We start from the raw sequence: 19980 nt of genomic DNA, 5'->3' as shown, positions 1-19980 counted from the left end.
TTTTTAGTAGAGACGGGGTGTTGCCATGTTGGCCAGGCTGGTCTCGAACTCCTGACCTCAAGTGATCCACCTGCCTTAGCCTCCCAGAGTGCTGGGATTACAGGCATGAGCCACCATGCCTGGCCCTGGTGTAGGTATTTTCGTTCCTATTTTCCTGACGAACCAGCAAAGGCCTGGAAAAATTAAGAACTCGTATTTGTGACATGAGTTCACTATGGAGTGTCCTGTGCATATAAGAAATTGAGTCCTTCTCCATTTCTTGGGTGTTTCACTTCTTTCTGAAATCCTTGCATTTATTCTTACAAGATCCTGCTGCTTTTCCGAGCATTTTTTTTGCAGCTCTGGAGGTGAGTGGGGCACGTGCGTTGGCTCTCGCAGACCAGCAGCTCACACAAGGGCGTTTCCACACTTCTTCCCACAGAAGGATTTACTCCTCAGTGAAATTCCAAGCAGCACCACCTCGCTTTGGTCCAGGGAGACGGACGTGAAGAAGGTGATGGCAAAGGAGATCTGCCAGAAATACCTGGAGAAGGGTGCGGGAAGGCTGCCCGAGGACTGCGCCGAGGCCCTGGCTATGGCCGCCTGCCTGTGCCTGCGGAGGCGCAACGCCAGCCTGCAGGAGGTGAGCCTCGCTGGCAGTGGCCTAGTGCCTGTGCGGGTGGGACCGCCTCATCCGGACGGCCCCTTCACAGAGGCCTGGTGCACAAACCATGGCTGTGTTTGCTTGCAAGCAGCAGAACCTCCCGGAGCTCTCATCAGCTACAGGCCGTATAGGGATGGATAGTGAGGACCCTAAGGACAAGGGAGGTGCAGGGCCTCAGGGTGCAGGACCAAGCCCGTGGGTGGTAACAGAACTCCCTGTGAATCGGCTTTGTTCCCCCTTCCGTACAGGAGCCTTCTCCTTTCCTGCATGCTCTCTGGTATGGAACGGCTCTGCCCGCAGGTTATAATGGAGAGAATGAGCCTCCATCCTGTGTCCCACGGCAGGGGGAGAACCTGATTGGCTGAACTCAGGTCAGGTGTCCACCGCTTGGCCAATCAGGCATGGTGTGGCGGGTCCAGCATGAAAACTTGGCTGCCCAAGGCTCCCTCCCTGGATGGTGTCCAGAATCTCGCTCTGTCCCCTAGGCTGGAGTGCAGTGGTGCAGTCTCTGCTCACCGCAATCTCCATCCCTTGGGTTCAAGCAGTTCTCCTGCCTCAGCCTCCTGAGTAGCTAGGACTACAGGCGTGCACCATCACACCCAGTTACTTTTTGTATTTTTAGTAGAGTCGGGGTTTCACTATGTTGGCCAAGCTGCTCTAGACCTCTCGACCTCCTGACCTCAGATGATCTGCCTGCCTTGGCCTCCCAAAGTGTTGGGGTTACAGGCGTGAGCCACTGTGCCTGGGCTCACTAAGGGTTTTAAGGAGAGGTAGAACATAATCAGGTTTATATTCTGAAAAGATCTGTCTCCTTCAACCAATTATTCTTTCAGTAAGACTTTATTCCCTTCTTGGCGCAGTTTTCAGCTATGTTCAGAAAAAAAAAAAAAAAAAAGACTTTAATCCTTTTATTCATGCCATTATTTTATTCAATGTATCACTTCAGGTGGAGGTGAAACTACTATAACAGAAAAAGTGCAAAATGCAGTGGTTTAAACAAGATACATGGCTGTTCTCTGTAGTGTAACAGTTTGAATTTGCCCAGTCCAGTGCTAATGTGGCAGTGCCATGGTATTGGGGACCCAGGCTCCTTCTATATTGTTGCTCTGCTATACTTACCATGTGGCTTCCGTTTCAGGGTCTAAGATGGCTGCTCTTACCCAGGCCATCACACCTGCATTCCAGCCAGTGAAAGAGGGATAAAAGAAAGAGGTGGACACACTCCCTTTCTTTTAAAGATGTGATCTGGAAATGCATTTTTCTCACATAATGGAGAGCAGAAACTAGTTACATGGCCTCATCTAGCTACAAGGAAATGCAGTCTTTAGCTTGACAAATATCTACTGTAAAGATTTATCTTAAGAAATAACATGTGGGCCGGGCACGGTGGCTCAAGCCTGTAATCCCAGCACTTTGGGAGGCCGAGGCGGGTGGATCACGAGGTCAAGAGATCGAGACCATCCTGGTCAACATGGTGAAACCCCGTCTCTACTAAAAATACAAAAAAAGTAGCTGGGCATGGTGGCGTGTGCCTGTAATCCCAGCAACTCAGGAGGCTGAGGCAGGAGAATTGCCTGAACCCAGGAGGCGGAGGTTGCGGTGAGCCGAGATCGCGCCATTGCACTCCAGCCTGGGTAACAAGAGCGAAACTCCATCTCAAAAAAAAAGAAAAAAAGAAAAAAAGAAATAACATGTGGCCGGGTGCGGTGGCTCAAGTCTGTAATCCCAGCACTTTGGGAGGCCGAGGCGGGTGGATCACGAGGTCAAGAGATCGAGACCATCCTGGTCAACATGGTGAAACCCCATCTCTACTAAAAATACAAAAAATTAGCTGGGCATGGTGGCGCGTGCCTGTAATCCCAGCTACTCAGGAGAATTGCCTGAACCCAGGAGGCGGAGGTTGCGGTGAGCCGAGATCACGCCATTGCACTCCAGCCTGGGTAACAAGAGCGAAACTCCGTATCAAAAAAAAAAAAAAAAAAAAGAAATAACATGTGACCTGGGTCTTGAAGGATGAGAGGGTTGCCATGTAGAATAAAGGGGATAGGGCACTTTAGGTATACAAAGAGGTAGGAGACGGCCTTTGCTCTTAGTAGATCACAACCAAGCTAGGAAGATGAGAGACCAGCTGGGTCAGGGACCAGACGAGAAGCAGGCCTGGGTTTGGGGGTCACCTTTGCCATTTAGTGGACTGGCTGGGTGGCTTTAGGCAGGGAACTTTTCTGACCTTTTAGTTTTTTATCTATAAAAGCTCATGCATTGTGTATGAAATGGATACATTAGTATACTGAATTTTTTGCAAGGCACTGAGATGAGATTTGTTATTGTTATTATGGGTATATGTGTGTGTGCTTTATGTGTGTGTATGAAGAAGAAACATTCCTTCCTTGCTTCCGTCTAATTTTCCTAACCTCTCTAACCAGAAAAACCTTCCAGGGCAAAATCTATATTATTTGTGTTTTTCTGATTGAAAGTGTTAGGAACTTAAACTCTTACACACTCTCTCTGTCTCACACACACACTTACATGTGCACACACACAGACAAAGGGAGAGGGGAAGAATATGAATGAGTGAATTAGTGAATGAAGGAACTTAGTGGCTCATTTAACCAAACAGCAGAGAGGACAGGCATTGCGTTGGTTTCAGGGAAGTTAGACCCACGGTCTCAAACACCATAGGTACAGCCATCATGTCTCTGTGTCTGTGGCTCTCTCTTTCTCTGTTGCTTGCCTCTGCTTTATTCTGTGTTGAGCTTGTATTTTCCCCTACTGTAAATTGGTTTTCTGAGTGTGGTGGGGCATCTGGTTCTACCACTAGGTGGAAAAGTTTCAGGGAAGAATTCTGATTGGCCTGCTTGGATCACATGCCCAAATGTAGACTAATCCCTATGGCCAGAGGAGTGGGGTATATGATCAGCCCATGTTGGGTAGTATCGTTTCATCTATGGCAGGGCAGGTGGTGGGCAAGTGCAGGTCTTTTCAAAGGAATGGTGCTGCTTTTTCAGACAAAGCAACCAGCATTTGGTTCTCCAGTCTGCCCCTGGCCTCCTCTTTGCTGGGAGGCCAGGTGTTAGCATTTTTATTTCAGAGAGAATTCCTGATGAGCTCCCTTGTCGCTCTTCTCCCAAAGGTGCGTGGCTCTGTAGCTGCTGTTGAAGAGCGGCTCCGAGGTCAGGAGACCTTGCTCCATTGGAGTGGGCTTTCTGAGGCTACAGGCTCTTCTTCCAACACCCCAGAGGAAACAGACGATGTGGACAATTCCAGCCTTGATGCCTCCTCCGTGAGTGTGGCACCCTGGGCCGGGGCTGCTGCCCCACTTCTCCCCATGCAGAATGGGGAAGGAAGGCTGCGGGCCATCGTGGGAAGGGAGGCCGACTCCTCCTCTGAGGCCTGTGTTGGCCCAGAACCTCCCCAGGATGGTAAGCTGGAGGTCGGAGTGCATATAGATGCTCATGTGTGTCCCCCCCAACTTCAGGCCATCATTTTTTCTTTCTGTTACCCTCATTCACTCCTTCATTTGGTTATTCAGCCCTTCACCAACCAGCCAGTTTTTCACAGAGAAACCTCGGAGGCATCCTTGACACCTCCCTTCCCTCACTGCCCTGGACCATGTCCAGTCAATCACCCAGTCCTGTCCATTTGCCTCCTAAATCTCTCTCACCTTCATCTACTTCTTTCTCTGCATTCCCCCTTCGTCTGAGCTTCTGTCCTCAGGGGATTGTACAGCCTCCCAGAGTCCTCCTCCATCCACTCGGGCCCCTCCCTCACCAGGTCCTTCTCCAGGAGCCAGCCAGAGTAGTTTTTAAAAACACAAGGTGAGCCAGGCTTGGTGGTTCACGCCTGTAATCCCAGCACTTTGGGAGGCTGAGGTGGGTGGAACAGCTGAGGTCAGGAGTTTGAGACCAGCCTGGCCAACATGGCGAAACCCCGTTTCTACTAAAAATAAAAAAAATTAGCCAGGTATGGTGGCGTGTGCCTGTAATCCCAGCTACTCGGGAGACTGAGGCAAGAGAATAGCTTGAACCTAGGAGGCGGTGGTTGCAGTGAGCCGAGATCGCACCACTGCACTCCAGCCTGGGTGACAGAACGAGACTCCGTCTCACAACAAAACAAAACAAAAAACACAATGCATGTCATCCCTTGTTTAAAGTCCTCAAGGCCCCATGTGCTCTGTTCCTGTCTGCCTCTTTATCCTCACTTTACAACACAAACACCATCCTGACCAGTCACTTCTAAAGATACCTCCCAGACTGGGTGTGGTTGCTCACGCCTGTATCCCAGCACTTTGGGAGGCTAGGGTGAGTGAATCACCTGAGGTCAGGAGTTCAAGACCAGTTTGGCCAACTTGGTAAAACCCCATCTCTACTAAAAATATAAAAATTAGCCAGGTATGGTGGCAGGTGCCTGTAGTCCCTGCTGCTCGGGAGGCTGAGGCATGAGAATCTGAACCCGGGAGGCGGAGGTTGCAGTGAGCCAAGATCATGCCATTGCACTTCAACCTTGGGCAACAGAGTGAGACTCTGTTTCAAAAAAAAAAAAAAAAAAAAAAAAACCAGCCAGGCATGGTGGCTCATGCCTTTAATCCTAGCACTTTGGGAGGCCAAGGTGGGTGGATCATCTGAGGTTGGGAGTTCAAGACCAGCCTGACCAACATGGAGAAACCCCATCTCTACTAAAAATACAAAATTAGCTGGGCATGGTGGCACGTGCCTGTAATCCCAGCTACTTGGGAGGCTGAGGCAGGAGAATCATTTGAACCCAGGAGCCAGAAGACTGCGGTAAACCAAGATTGTGCCATTGCAACCCAGCCTGGGCAACAAGAGCAAAACTCTGTCTCAAAAAAAAAAAAAGAAGATGATACTTTTGGTTGGGTGGCTCACACCTGTAATCCCAGCACTTTGGGAGGCCAAGGTGGGCAGATCATAAGGTCAGGAGTTCGAGACCAGCTTGGCTTGGTGAACCCCCACTCCCGCCCCCGCCCCCGCCCCCACCCCCGCCCCCGCTCCCACTCTCCACTAAAAATTCAAAACTTAGCCAGGTGTGGTGGCAGGTGCCTGCAATGCCCAGTGTGGTGGCAGGTGCCTGTAATCCCAGCTACTTGGGAGGCTGAGGCAGAATTGCTTGAACCTGGGAGGCAGATCTCAGGAAAATTAAAAAAAAAGATACCTTCCATTCCTGCCATTCAGGTCCAAGGATACCAGGTTTCTTTCTGAAATTAAAAAAAATGGAATGCCCTTTCAATGCAGTGTCCCTGTCCCTTAGTAAACATGGTTCAATGAATGTCCCAGGCTCTGATCACTCCTGTTTCTCCTTTTACTCCTCTTGTCATGGGGAGGGGAGAGGAAGAAGAAAGACAGGATGTGAACATTTTTTTTCACTCCACCCTCCCACCCCTCAACACCATAAAGAGGAACAGGGAAACCCTCTCCTTTCTGGAAGGTCAGGGTAGATTGCAGGGCTTCCTGCAAAGGCAGAGGAGATGAAAATGCTTATTACAACTGGGCACAGTGACTCGTGCCTGTAATCCTAGTACTTTGGGAGGCTGCGGTGGGCAGATTGATTGAGTCCAGGAGTTAAAGATCAGCCTGGGCAACATAGTGAAAACCCATCTCTGCAAAAGATGCAAAAATTAGCCAGATGTGGCTGGTCAGGCCTATAATCCCAGCACTTTGGGAGACTGAGTCAGGTGGATCCCTTGAGGTCAGGAGTCGAAACTAGCCTGGCCAACATCATGAAACCCTGTCTCTACTAAGAATATATGTATATAAAAAATAGAAAATTAGCTGGGTGTGGTGGTGCACATCTATAATCACAGCTACTTGGAAGGCTGAGACAGGAGAATCGCCTGAACCCAGGAGACGGAAGTTGCAGTGAGCAGAGATTGCTCCAGCCTGGGCAACAGAGTGAGACTCTGTCTGAAAAAAAAATATTAGCTGGGCACAGTGGCTCAGGCCTGTAAGCCTAGCACTTTGGGAGACTGAGGCAGGTGGATTACTTAAGCTCAGGAGTTTGAGAGTACTCTGGGCAACACTGTGAGACCCCATCTCTACTAAAATGCAAAAAAATTAGCTGAGTGTGGTGATGTGCACCTGTAATCCCAGTTCCTTGAGAGGCTGAGGCAGGAGAATTGCTTGAACCTGGGAGGTGGAGGTTGCAGTGAGCAGAGATTGCACAATTGCGCTCCAGCCTGGGCAAGAGTGAGACCCTATCTCAAAAAAAAAAAAAGAAAAAGGAAAAAGAAAAGAAAGGGGAACAAAAGAGAAATGCGCATTACACTCAGGACCTGATTCAGAAACCTGATTTAAGTGAATCTAAGAATTATAATGATAGTAGCTTTCATGCAAGTCGCTCTTCTTTCCTTTCTGTTAAGCATCAGCTACAGAGGCTTCGTGGCAAATTGAAATCAATGAGGCCAAAAGGAAACTGATGGAGAATATTCTGCTCTACAAAGAGGAGAAACTGGACAGCGTTGAGCTCTTTGGCCCCTGATGACTGGATCACAGCTGAGGACCCTTGTCCTTAGTAGGAAAGATGAGCATCAGATCAAGAGAAAGGTCTGAGGCGGAATCCAAGACCTGCCTGGAAATATGCAACAAAACCTCAGCTCTCCTGGGTGGGAGGGAAACTTCATTTCACTGGAATGAGCTGGGAGAGAAGGGCCCTCAGCTTTTAGAGACACAAAAATCCATGAAGCCTCTTCCTTTCTGGGCTTTGTTAGCTAATGCAGGAGGAGGAGACTGAAGTGGAAATCCTGTACATGGGCCCAGGATGTGGGTGATTTTGTGGTTCCAGGGACTGTGTGATGATAACCACCCCTGCAGATTCCATTACCTCAGCAGCTCCTGTCCCCCCACCACTGGCGGAGCATTCTGCAATGCCATAGCATTTTCTGGAGCTAAGATCTCTAGGTGGTATTTGCTGACAGCCTGCAAGCTTTCATGCTCTGAAAGTCTTTTTTCAGTTTTTATGTTTATTTTTTTGTAGAGATGGGGTCTCTCTATGTTGCCCAGGCTGGTCTTGAAGTCCTGGGCCCAAGCAGTCCTCCCACCTCGGCCTCCCGAAGTGCTGGGATTACAGGTTGGAGCCACTGTGCCTGTTCTGAAAGACTTTCAACTCGTGGCTCAGTGCAGTTCTTGACTCACCTCTCCAGGTCTCAAGTTCTACAAATGGCAGACACCTGGCGAAGCACTCTACAAGCTTTCCACTGCCTGTATCGGAAATCTTGCAACTCACATATTTATTTAGTCACTGCCTGGCGCCTTTATCTTCCCATCCCATTAATATTAGTGTTTTTTAAATGGAGCTTTTATTTTGTTAATTTATTGAGACAGTCTCTCTCTCTTGCCTAGGCTGGAGTGCAGTGGTGCGACCTCGGCTCACTGCAGCTTCTGCCTCCCAGGTTCAAGTGGTTCTCCTGCCTCAGCCTCCTGAGTAGCTGGGACTATAGATGCCCACCACCATGCCTGACTAATTTTTATATTTTTAGTAGAGACGGGGTTTCACCATATTGGCCAGGCTGGTCTCAAACTCCTGACCTTGTGATCCACCCACCTTGGCCTCCCAAAGTGCTGGGATTACAGGCATGAGCCACCACACCCACCTAAGAACATGTGTTATTTATAACTGGATGAAGAATCAGGAGACTGCATTTCATGTCTGATTCTGCTGCTAATTAAGTCAGCCATTTAATTTTTGGGACCTCAGTTTCTTTGTAAGATAACACCTGCTTGTTCTCCATCCCTGGGCTGTTGGGAGGAACAGATGAGACAGTGGCTATAGAAGCACTTGGGAAATGCACTTGTCCTGTTTTATAAAATAAAAAGGTATTAAATGTATATTTCTGCCATGTACCTAATGATTATTAAGTGTGTAAATATCTGAAAAGTCATGTTTCTTTCTTTTTTTTTTTTTTTTGAGACAGAGTTTCACTCTTGTTACCCAGGCTGGAGTGCAATGGCGCGATCTCGGCTCACCGCAACCTCTGCCTCCTGGGTTCAAGCAATTCTCCTGCCTCAGCCTCCTGAGTAGCTGGGATTACAGGCACGTGCCACCATGCCCAGCTAATTTTTTGTATCTTTAGTAGAGACGGGGTTTCACCATGTTGACCAGGATGGTCTTGATCTCTTGACCTCGTGATCCACCCGCCTCGGCCTCCCAAAGTGCTGGGATTACAGGCTTGAGCCACCGCGCCCGGCAAGTCATGTTTCTTATATTTTTGTGAAACAGATTCTATTTTAAATTCACTGGGAGAAATGTCCTATTTAAAATGATTCTATAGTGATTTCTTTTTATTTAATAAAAATATGTAAAGTCAACAGACAACTTGTAATTAGTTTCGTGTCTAGAAGAATTTGTTTAGAGGAGGCGCTCTGCATCCTTGAGACGGGGTAGCTGAGAGCTAGCTAGGATCCTGGCTCTCACTGTTGGCTGTGAATAGCTACATGATCTTGGGCCCGGGTAGGGAGTTACTGTGAGGCTCTGCTTCCTCATCTGTACACTGCGAAGAAAAAGTACCCATTTCATGGGCTTGTTGTCAGGGGTAGGTCCTGCCTGGGAAAAGCATATAGTAACTCCCCAGTAAGGACAGCTTTGGCTTGACATGTGATGTAGCTGAATTGGGTCCCAGCCAGGTGGACAGTGATCTGTACAGACAACACTGTCTTCAGCTCTGGTGTCTGTGAGGATTCAAGGTGAATGTGCATTTTGTGCCCTAAACAGGACGTGACCTGTTGCAAACACCTTACAATTATAAGCAGGGTGTTTCCAGGGCTGTTTGAGCAATAGAGGGCTGACACTAATAGGTTCCTGGTTATCCAGACATACTTGCATTTCTAGACTAGGTTTTCACCTATTTTTGGAGAAGTCAGTGAATCTCTTTGGGATTTGGATGAAAGCTATAGACTTCTGCTCAGCCAGGTATAACTATATACATGCACATTCTGAGTATATGAATTCCAGACAATCACGGGTACCATGATGTCTTTTCATGGATCCCCCATAGGGAAAGCCTGAATTTTTTTTTTTTTAGGTTAATAGAGGATTTAAAAATCCAAACAGTACAAAGGTTACATGGTGAGAAGGCAGGCTTTTTCTCATTGTGATCTTAGCCTCCAGTTTCTTCCTCCCAAAGGCAACCACTGTCACTAGGTTGGAGTATCCTTCCAAAGGTGATGCAAAACAGAGGTGATGCTCAACTTAATTAGTAGTCAGGGAAATGCAAATCAAAACCTCTATGAGATGCCACTTCACATTCACTAGGATAGCTATAATCAAAGACAGAAACAAGGGTTGGCTACGATGTGGAGAAGTTGGAGCCCACACAAACTGCTGGTGGAAACTGAAAATGGTGAGCACTTTGGAAAACAGTTTGGCACTTCCTTAAAAGGTAAAACAGGTTCCACATGACCTAGCAATTCTATGCTTAGGTGTCTACTCAATAGAAATGAAAACACATCCACACAAAAGCCTGCACACCAATGTTTATAACAGCATGAATCATAACAGCCAAAAAGTTGAAACAACCCAAATATCCACCAACTGATGAGTGGATAAATGAAATGTGGTTTATTCATACAATGGAATGTTACTCAGCCATAGAAAAAAGTATTGATACATGTTACAACATAGATGAACCTTGAGATCATGTTAAGCAAAAGCTTGTCACATATTGTATGATTCCATTTTTAATTTTGTCAGAATAGGCAAACCTATCAAGACAGAAAATAGATTACAGTCTTGCTGGAATTATAGGAGTGAGTCACCAGGCCAGCTGGTCATACTTTTTTTTTTTTGAGACAGAGTCTTGCTCTGTTGCCCAGGCTGGAGTGGAATGGCATAATCTTGGCTCATTGCAACCTCCGCCTCCTGGGTTCAAGCGATTGATTCTATTGCTTCAGCCTCCCAAGTAGTTGGGATTACAGGTGCGCACCACCATGCCCAACTAATTTTCGTATTTTTTAAAAATTAGAGATGGGGTTTCACCATGTTGGTGAGTTTGGTCTCGAACTTCTGATCTTGTGATCCACCTGCCTCGGCCTCCCAAAGTGCTGGGATTACAGGTGTGAGCCACTGCACCTGTCACTCATACACTTTAAATGAGTGAATTTTATGGTATGTAAATTATATCTCAAAGCTGTGAGAAACAAACACACAGAGTGGTTACCCTCAGGGATTTGAAGAAAGCCACATTTATCTTTGTGGGCCACTGCTCTCTATCTAGCCACACGTGAATTTCATTAATGCTTTTTTTTTTTTTTCTTTTAAAGACAGGGTTTCACCATGTTGGTCAGGCTGGTCTTGAACTCCCGACCTCAGGTGATCCGCCTGCCTTGGCCTCCAAAGTGCTTGGATTACAGGCGTGAGCCACCACGCCCTGCCTCATGCTTTTCTAGGTCCTTTGTTTTTTCATGACTTTTTTGGCCATTGCTCCTCAACAGTAAGTTTAGATCACTTCATTCTTTTTGCCTTACATTCCATTGTATGGATATTCCTTAATGTGTATAACCAGCTCCTACTGATGGAGATTGAGGTTTTGTTTTCATTCCAGCTGCTATAGACAATGCCACCTTCCAAGGAGATTGTATCAATTAACACTACATCAAGGATGTATGGGAGTGCATGTCTCCACATTCTTAGCCACAAGGTATATTATCTTGTTTTTTGATTATTCCCAATTTAACGAGTGGAAAATTATAATTTTATACGTACTTTTTAAACGGCTGAGGTGGAGTCATCTTTCTTTTGTTTAAGAGCCTTTCATAATTTGTTTTTGATCATTGCTTCCTTTGCTTTTTTTTTTTTTCCTGGAGACAGGGTCTCGCTTTATCTCCCTGGCTGCAGTGCAGTGGGGTAATCTTGGTTCACTGCACCCTCGACTTCCCAGGCTCAACGGAGCCTCCCACCTCAGCCTCCTGAGTAGCTGGGACTACAAGCACCCACCACCACACCTGGCTAATTTTTGTGTTTCAGTAGACGGGGTTTCGACATGTTGCCCAGGCTGGTTTTGAACCCTCGGCCTCTCAAAGCACTGGGATTACAGATGTGTGCCACTGGACCCGGCCTCCTTTTCCAGTTTTAATACTATCTTATATTTTGGGAGAGTTGCTACATCGAATATCGGCCCTTTGTCATGTGTTGTAAGGATTTTTCTATATTCGTACCTTGTCTTTGATTTTTTTTTTTTTTTTTTTTTTTTTTTTTTTAAATTGAGACAGGGTCTTGCTTTGTCCTCCAGGCTGGAGTGCAGTGGCGCGATCACAGCTCACTGCAGTCTGGACTTCTGGGGCTCAAGTGATTCTCCCACCTCAGTTTTGAGTAGCTGGGACCACGCCCAGCTAATTTTATTTTTTGTAGAGATCGCACCCTGTTGGCCAGGCTGGTCTCGAACTCCTGAGCTCGAGCCATCCTCCCGCCTCGGCCTCCCAAGATGCTGGGATTGCAGGCGTGAGCCACCGCGCCCAGCCGTCTAGATATTTTTCACCAGGGGGCTATTCCACATTTTTGTGTAGTCTTTTTTTTTTCTTCGGTGCCTTCTAATTCTTCCCCTTTCTGGGTGTCTCACTTGGTCTCTCTGAGCCACAGTTTTCTGCTTATAATGTGGGGTCGTAAGGCTCAGCACGCACGGTTTAGCGTGGGTTCGATGAGCGAATCCAGGTCTGAAAGGCTCCGGCACAGGTGCGGGCGCTGAGGCCAGCAGCCTCAGATGAGGCGCATCCGCAGACGCCGCCCGCCTGCACCTCTTGCTCGCCTCAGCTTCCCGCTGTTCTAGCCCACGTGAGCGGCTCCGCCCTATCTGGCTTCTGACCAATGGACGAGTTTCCTAAGGCTTCCGTCCCGCCTCCAAGCCTCTTGGCCAAAAGGCGGGCTCTATCTCTCTCGGAGTCCCGCCCCTTGGCGGGTAGAGCAATGGGCGCCTTCCGTTCGGCGCAGGTCCCGCCCCCACCGCTCTCCGGCCTGCGGGCCGCAGGGCTGGTTCCGGACGGCGGACGCCGAGGAGGCCGGGGTGGTCGCAGCTCAGGCGGGGGCCCGGCGGGAGGGTTGTAGGGCTGGGGTCGGCGGCGAGTTGCCCTGCGGTACAGCGGCGGCAGCCCGGCAGGCCGTCCTGAGCCGGCAGACGGGGGCGCAGCCAGCTCCCGAGGGGCAGCTCGGGCCCCTTCCGGCCCGGGGCTGCTCGGGCCGCGAGAGCTGGGCGGGCTGCGGCGCCGGGTCTGGCCCTGGCCTCCGGGCTAAGCGCCGGCCCCTGGGCTGCTGGTGCGGCAGCCATGTGTGGACCTTGAAGCGCTTTGGCAGTTCTGAAGGGCTTTATATTGCAAACTGATCAAAGCGCTTTGTAGCCCCGGAAGCGCTTAGGCATCTCCGAAGTAGCGCTGTACAAAGTGAAGCGGTGGGTGAGCTCAGAAGCACGTTGTGGGCTTGGGAACCAACGGAAGCCTTTAGTAAATTTTGAATCGTTTTGACTTCTCCCACACGGTTCGGCATCTCTGAAACCTTGAGAACTGTGATGGGCAGTGGAAAGAAGAGGGAAAGGTCAGTGAAGCCAGCCCCTGGCTCTGCATTTGTGGCTTGCACTCCCCGGCCCGGGGTGGCGGGAATCTGCGGTGGGGCGGCCAGGAAGGGTGGTGTTGGAATCCAGGCTCCCTGTACCTTGCAGGTGCCCATGGCGTCCGAGAGGCGCAAGGTCAAGTACAACTGGAGCAGCACGTCGGAAGGGTGTCCCAGCAAGCGCAGCTGCCTCCGGGAGCCCGGCCATGTGGCCCCCTCCAGCCGACCAGCTCAGAGCTCTGCGTGGCCTTCGGGAGAGCCCGGCAGCCCCAAGCGCCTGAAAGCCCAGAAGGAGGACGATGTGGCTTGCTCACGGAGGATATCCTGGGGCTCATCCCGCCGCAGAAATAACTCCTCCTCCTCTTCCCCCCGTTTCTTGGGCCCAGGTGTGGGCGGGGCCGCTTCCAAAGGCTGCCTGATTCGTAGCTCTCGGGGTTTCCTGTCGTCGTCAGGGGGATCCCCTCCGCGTCCTGCCAACGCCTTTCTAGAAGAAATGGCTTCTCTAGAGGAGGAAGCCTGCAGCCTTAAGGTAGGTGGCTGCGACGCTTTGCAATCGGTGAAGCCCCTTCCACGTGGCTTGCGAGGTTGGGGATGGGAATTTTGGCAGGGGGAGACTATAATAGAATGTCACATCCTGGAAGGTTCTGGAGGGTCTTCTCAGTAGTCCACTCCACCCAAACTGGAAGACCAAGCAGTCTTCAGGGCGTGGCCTGAAGTTTTAAGTACAGAGGTAGTTTTCAAACTCGGCAGCACTTTGGAACTGCTTGGAAAGCTTTAAAATACTTAGGGCCTGCCTTTTACCCCAGAGAAACTGATTTATTGGACTGAGGTGTGGTCTAGACTTCCAGATTTTTCAGTGCTCCCCAGGTTATTGTAAACGTGCAGCCCCGTTGGAGAATCACTACAGTAGAAGGTGGATTATGTGCTCAAGAGAAGGATGTATTTAGTTGTCAGTTTAAGGAATTGTGTGCCATTGTTCTTTGAACCACTCTGTATCACAGAACCAAGAAATGTGGCTGTTCCCTAAAGTCATGGTTTCCAGCCTGATGGGGTTTTGCTTGGTGGTGCTAGTTTTTTTTTTTTTTTTTTTTGGAGGTTATATTGTTAGTTCCCTAATGGAAACACACAAGAGGGTTTCATAAGTACTGGGAGCAGACCAAGGAGGGCTTAACAGAAAAGACTTATTTCACTCATCCACTCAAGGCTTTGAACGAATATTTGTTGAGCGTTTAGTTCGTGCCAGGCAATGTTCTAGGTGTTTGGGATTGTCTAGTAACAAAACAGAGATCACTTTCCCCTTAGAGTTTGCATTCTAGGTTTTGCAGCTCTGGGTCTTAAGAAGTGAGAAGTTCGGCCTGTGGAGGAGTGGAGAAACGGTCTTATTTGGGATGAGATGGACTGCCTCTAGAGAAAATTATTTTTACAAAAGCAATTAAAACAGGCCCTAAGGAATATTGGTTTGTTTTTTAAGCCTAGTCTTGGTGGTTTCTTCTGAGTAGCTGAAAAAGGAGGCTGTATTTGACTGTTTATCTTGGGGAACTTCTAGGCTAAGTGCCTCTGGTTTTTTCAATGTGGACCTCACTGAACTCTTGTATGGGTGGGCACGTGGATTTTTTTCTTTTTAAATTCAAAAATAATGGTGAGTTGAAAAGCCCTGTCTTTAGCCTAAGAATGCTGAATGTGTCTCAAATCAGATAAGTATGGGACTTTGCTCACACAAGTTAATCTTGCCATTAATCCTTGATACAATTTCAGTAGACTTGGGTACAGCATAAACTAATGCCAATTGATTAAATTTAGCTTTATTGACAATTACAGATAGAGTGAAACCTGGTACCAGGAGAGGCAGGAAATTTACTTAGTCTTTCAGGTGTTCTGAATCCCTGGCTGTCCTAAAGCCGTGGAACTCGGGTCGAGGGTGTGGTCTCTAATCTGGGTTGGTTTAATTGTAGGATAGACCCATCTTTCTCTCATTAAGGCTAAAGAGGCCTTGTTTTGCAAGAACCCCATTTAATGGTTTCAATAAGCATTTGAGGGTTATTTTGTGCTAAGCACCCTTGGGTCTGGGAGTGATGAGCTTCTAGGGAGCAGTCTGGTGGGAGGGCTGGAGGGGTGGTCAAATGACTGCCCACAACGTGGTATCATGGAGCAGTGAGCCCAGAATGGAGGCTGGAGAGTGAGGTACAGGGCAGATTGCATTGAGGTTTTAGTAGTCAAGGGAATTTGGACTTTATCCTAAGGACAATGAATTTTATTATAAGGGACAGTTACCTATTTTTTTTTTTTTTTTTTTTTTTTTTAGACGGAGTTTTGCTCTTGTTACCCAGGCTGGAGTGCAATGGCGCGATCTCGGCTCACCGCAACCTCCGCCTCCTGGGTTCAGGCAATTCTCCTGCCTCAGCCTCCTGAGTAGCTGGGATTATAGGCACGTGCCACCACGCCAGCTAATATTTTTGTATTTTTAGTAGAGACGGGGTTTCACCATGTTGACCAGGACGGTCTCGATCTCTTGACCTCGTGATCCACCTGCCTCGGCCTCCCAAAGTGCTGGGATTACAGGCTTGAGCCACCGTGCCCGGCCTTTTTTTTTTTTTTTTTTTTGAGACAGATTCTTACTGTGTCACCCAAGGTAGAGTGAGTGGAGTGGCTTGATCTTGGCTTACTGCAACCTCCACCTCCCAGGTTCAAACAATTCTCCTGCCTCAGCCTCCCAAGTAGCTGGGACTACAGGTGTGCGCCACCATGCCCAGCTAATCTTTGTATTTTTAGTGGAGACCAGGTTTTGCCTTATTGGCCAGGCTGGTCTCAAACTCCTCAACTCAAGTGATCCGCGCACCTCAGCCTCCAAAAGTGCTGGGATTACGGGTGTGAAGCCACTGTGCCCAATGAATTGTATTCTTCTTTAAAAAAAATTTTATTTTTTGAAACTCTTTCCCAGGCTGGAATGTAGTGGCACAATCATGACTCACTGCAACCTCAAACTCCCGGGGTCAATCAGTCCTCTTAAATAGGTGAGAATATGGGTATGTGCCATCACACTCTGCAGTTGAAAACATTTTTTTTTTTTTTTTTTGGGACGGAGTTTCGCTCTTGTTACCCAGGCTGGAGTGCAATGGCGCGATCTCGGCTCACCGCAACCTCCGCCTCCTGGGTTCAAGCAATTCTCCTGCCTCAGCCTCCTGAGTAGCTGGGATTACAGGCACGTGCTACCATGCCCAGCTAATTTTTTGTATTTTTAGTAGAGACAGGGTTTCACCATGTTGACCAGGATGGTCTTGATCTCTTGACCTCGTGATCTACCCGCCTCAGCCTCCCAAAGTGCTGGGATTACAGGCTTGAGCCACCGCGCCCGGCCTTTTTTTTTTTTTTTTGGTAGAGATGAAGGTCTTACTATATTGCCCAGGCTGGTCTTGAACTCTTGGGCTCAAGCTATCCTTTCTCCTTGTCCGGCCAAATCATCGAGATTACAGGCATGAGCAATTGTGCCAGCTGGACTGTCTTCTAAGCAATTAGATAATTTATACAGGGCTCTTTACAGAGGAAAGACAAATTGCATTGTATAAAGATCACTCTTGTCAAGTGAGGATTTTTATATTATCCTGATGGTCTATCGCTAGCACTGCTGAGGTCTCTCCCTAGAGCATGCATTTGTCAGTTTGAAAACCAAGTGTACACTACTTGAGTCATCTCAATGAATTACAAGACACCTCATACCTTCCCTGTTCATCTGTACCTGCTCCTCCCTTGCTCTGCAGTCATCTGTGAACTTGCTTGTCATGGTCCTAAGTCTTTCAGCAAGCACAGCTGTGAGGGGTACTCAAAAAATGGCATGTTCATCCCCAGGTTCTTCTAGAGTCCTCTCACTACTCTCCTGTGTCTGTTCTGTAAACTTTTTTTTTCTTTCAGACAGGTTCTTGCTCTGTTACCCAGACTGGAGTGCAGTGGCATGATCATTGCTCACTGCAGCTCAACCTCCTGGGCTCAAGCAATCCTCCTGCTTCAGCCTCCCAAGTAGCTGGAACTACAGGCATGTGCCACCATGCCTGGCTAATTTATGTTTTGTAAAGACAAGATTCTCTCTCTGTAGTCCAGGCTGGTCTCAATGTCCTGGGTTCAGACAATCCTCCGACCTTGGCCTCCCAAAGTGCTGGGATTACAGGTGTGAGCTACTGTGCCTGGCGTTGCTCTGTAAACGTTGAGGGTTACACAGTTGACTTTTGTTCCCTCCTCCCTGCAGCCTTTAACATAGCTCTGTCTGCCAGGTCACAGGATATTCCGAGGGGAGGCTGTTAGACTGGTCATTTTAGAATCAGTAGAGATCCCTGCTATCTGACCTCACATTGTTCCCTTCTTACCTCCAGGACAGTTGGAGAGGTTTTCTTACATTCTGATGTTAGCTGATAATCTTAGTTTACTCTTCATAGAGAAGGTTAACTGTGTGATGAGCACCTTCATGTACTCCAGATCATCTTTACTATGACATCTAAATGTCTACATTCAATTTAGAGTAGGAAGAATGGAAGGGAAAATTTGAGCATGTGTGATGGGGCTTGATCAACTATGATTCTTAATGTTTGACCTATAGACTGGCACATGATCCCAACAGTGTCGTGAAATAGGTGGTATTATCTCTACATATCTGTTAGTAAATAACTTCGTATCAATTAACAAATATTTAAGCACTGACGCTGTGTGGGCACTGGGAAAATGAGATTCGGAAAGGTTAGATAAGCTAAGGCCATGCACCTGGTAAGTGGCCAAGCTGTGGGGTAGTACCAGATCAGTCTAACTTCAAAGCCTGTGTTCTTTGCACTGCTACCTCTGGGAGCACCTGCTGTGTCCCAGCCTGGCATCAGAGGTAGGGGTGGCAAGATGAAGATGCCACGGCCTCTCCCTTGAGGAGCTTTCTGCAGGGTAAGTCAGCACAGGCACTGTAAAACACTGGCTCTCGAGTGATAGAGCTTTTGCACATCCCCTTTCCTGCATCTTCACTTGGCACATGTCCAGTGCTCACGTGGAACACCAGGCTAGGACCTGTAGGTGCCAAGGACAATCAGGCCATGCTTCACAGACTGAAAAGTCACTCACTGCAGGGCAGTGAGCAGAGTGCTGTAACAGGGATGTTTGAAGTGCCCAAGGGTCAGGGGAATGAGCAACTGGCCATCAGGAAGGTCCTCCCAGAAGAGGTGAACCTGTCTTCCTGATGGACAAAGGAGGACGACAGAACATTTTGGGCAGAGGGAACAACATGTGCCCCAAACATCAGGAAATGCTACTTGTCTATAGCGCTTGGGGCACTGCTAGCCCTCCCTTCCCTCATCCGTGCCCTTCTGCATTCCCTGGATACTTGGGTGTTTGGAGGAACGCTGGAGATGAGGCTGGGCAGGAAGGCTGGGACCAGCCTGCAAAGGGTTCCTGATGAACTCAGGGGTGGGGATTATTCTTTAGGCAAATGCAGAACCCTGGAAGGGTTCTAAGCCGAGGCTGAAGTGATGGGGTTTGCATTTTAGAGCTCCTTCTGGCACATTGGGGAGAAAGGGTAGGAGGAAAAGACAGGGAGCTGGCCAGGAGCTGTTGAAATCCTTCAGGCTATGGTGATAGGGCTGGAGCAACATTTCCACTTACCCCTCTTGCCTTTGGAGATGCACAGTTAACCAGGCAGTGCTGCCAGGAAGAACAAAATGTCTCCTCTTTGAAGCCAGGTGGTTTGTCTCTTACCTTCTGCCCATGGTCTACCTACTTCTTACCTTAGAGCCAACTATCACCTGCTGAAACTCAGCCTCAGTGACCTTGATCCATCTTAGGTCCTCACTGCTGCCTTTGAGAGTGTTTCTTACTCTTTTTTCTTCTTTTTTTTTTTTTTTTGAGGCAGATTCTTGCTCTGTCACTCAGGGTAGAGTGCAGTGGCGTGATCTCGGCTCACTGCAACCTCTGCTTCCTGGGTTTAAGCGATTCTCCTGCCTCAGCCTCCCAAGTAGCTGGGACTACAGGCGTATGCCACCATGCCCAGCTAGTTTTTGTGTTTTTAGTAGAGATGAGGTTTCACCATGTTGGTCAGGCTGGTCTCAAACTCCTGACCTCATGATCTACCTGCCTCAGCCTCTCAAAGTGCTGGGACTACAGGCATGAGCCACTACGCCCTGCCTCTTTCTTTTTCTTTGTTTAGGCAGAGTCTGTTGTCCAGGCTGGAGTGGAGAGGTACAGTCGTCTCACTGCAGCCTTGACCTCCTGGCTCAGGTGATCTTCCTGCTTTAGCCTCCCAAGTAGTTGGGACTCTAGGCGTGCACCACCATGCCCAGCTAATTTTTCTGTATTTTTTGTAGAGATGGAGTTTTGCCACATTACCCAGGCTGGTGTTGAACTTCTGGGCTTGAGCTATCTGCTTGCCTCAGCCTCCCAAAGTTCTGAGATTACAGGCATGAGCCACTACATGCAGCCGGCAGTGTTTCTCACTTTCATATTTCATTACTCCTCTCCCTTGGCTTCAAGGATGTTAGGGAGAACTTAAGCTTGAATCCCGGTTCCACCGCTTACAAGCTATGAAGCAGTTTCACTTTCTTTCTTTTTTTTTTTTGAGACGGAGTTTCGCTCTTTTTACCCAGGCTGGAGTGCAATGGCGCAATCTCGGCTCACCGCAACCTCTGCCTCCTGGGTTTAGGCAATTCTCCTGCCTCAGCCTCCTGAGTAGCTGGGATTACAGGCACGCACCACTATGCCCAGCTACTTTTTTGTATTTTTAGTAGAGACGGGGTTTCACCATGTTGACCAGGATGGTCTCGATCTCTTGACCTTGTGAT

At 48.4% G+C, this 19980-nt stretch overlaps 2 protein-coding genes across 6 annotated transcripts in view; both read left to right on the top strand.

Moving 5' to 3' along the window:
• Window positions 1-8958, top strand: part of IRAK2 (interleukin 1 receptor associated kinase 2) — an 80307-nt gene extending 71349 nt beyond the window's left edge. The window contains exons 11-13 of one of the 3 annotated variants that reach the window (XM_074404794.1): window positions 422-622; window positions 3774-3923; window positions 7014-8958. In XM_074404794.1, coding sequence (XP_074260895.1) covers window positions 422-622; window positions 3774-3923; window positions 7014-7070 — 408 coding nt within the window. In that variant the 3' untranslated portion in view covers window positions 7071-8958. Of the gene's footprint in view, window positions 1-421; window positions 623-3773; window positions 4063-7013 lie in introns of all 3 variants that reach the window. The other 2 variants (XM_010337786.3, XM_074404795.1) reach the window with 2 other exon arrangements.
• A 3616-nt stretch (window positions 8959-12574) lies between these two features.
• The window catches only part of TATDN2 (TatD DNase domain containing 2), a 53268-nt gene continuing 45862 nt past the window's right edge, over window positions 12575-19980 (top strand). For all 3 annotated transcript variants that reach the window (XR_012518884.1, XR_005581915.2, XM_039478587.2), the window contains exons 1-2: window positions 12575-13168; window positions 13293-13712. Coding sequence is in view for 1 of the 3 variants with exons in the window: in XM_039478587.2 (XP_039334521.1) it covers window positions 13299-13712 (414 nt within the window). In the remaining 2 variants the exon portion in view is untranslated. The remainder of the gene's footprint in view (window positions 13169-13292; window positions 13713-19980) is intronic.

The sequence above is a fragment of the Saimiri boliviensis genome, chromosome 8 (assembly GCF_048565385.1).
Source record: "Saimiri boliviensis isolate mSaiBol1 chromosome 8, mSaiBol1.pri, whole genome shotgun sequence".
In the NCBI taxonomy this organism is placed as follows: domain Eukaryota; kingdom Metazoa; phylum Chordata; class Mammalia; order Primates; family Cebidae; genus Saimiri; species Saimiri boliviensis.
The sequence above is the reverse complement of the archived record's forward strand: the minus strand, read 5'-3'. Positions and strand labels throughout refer to the sequence as shown.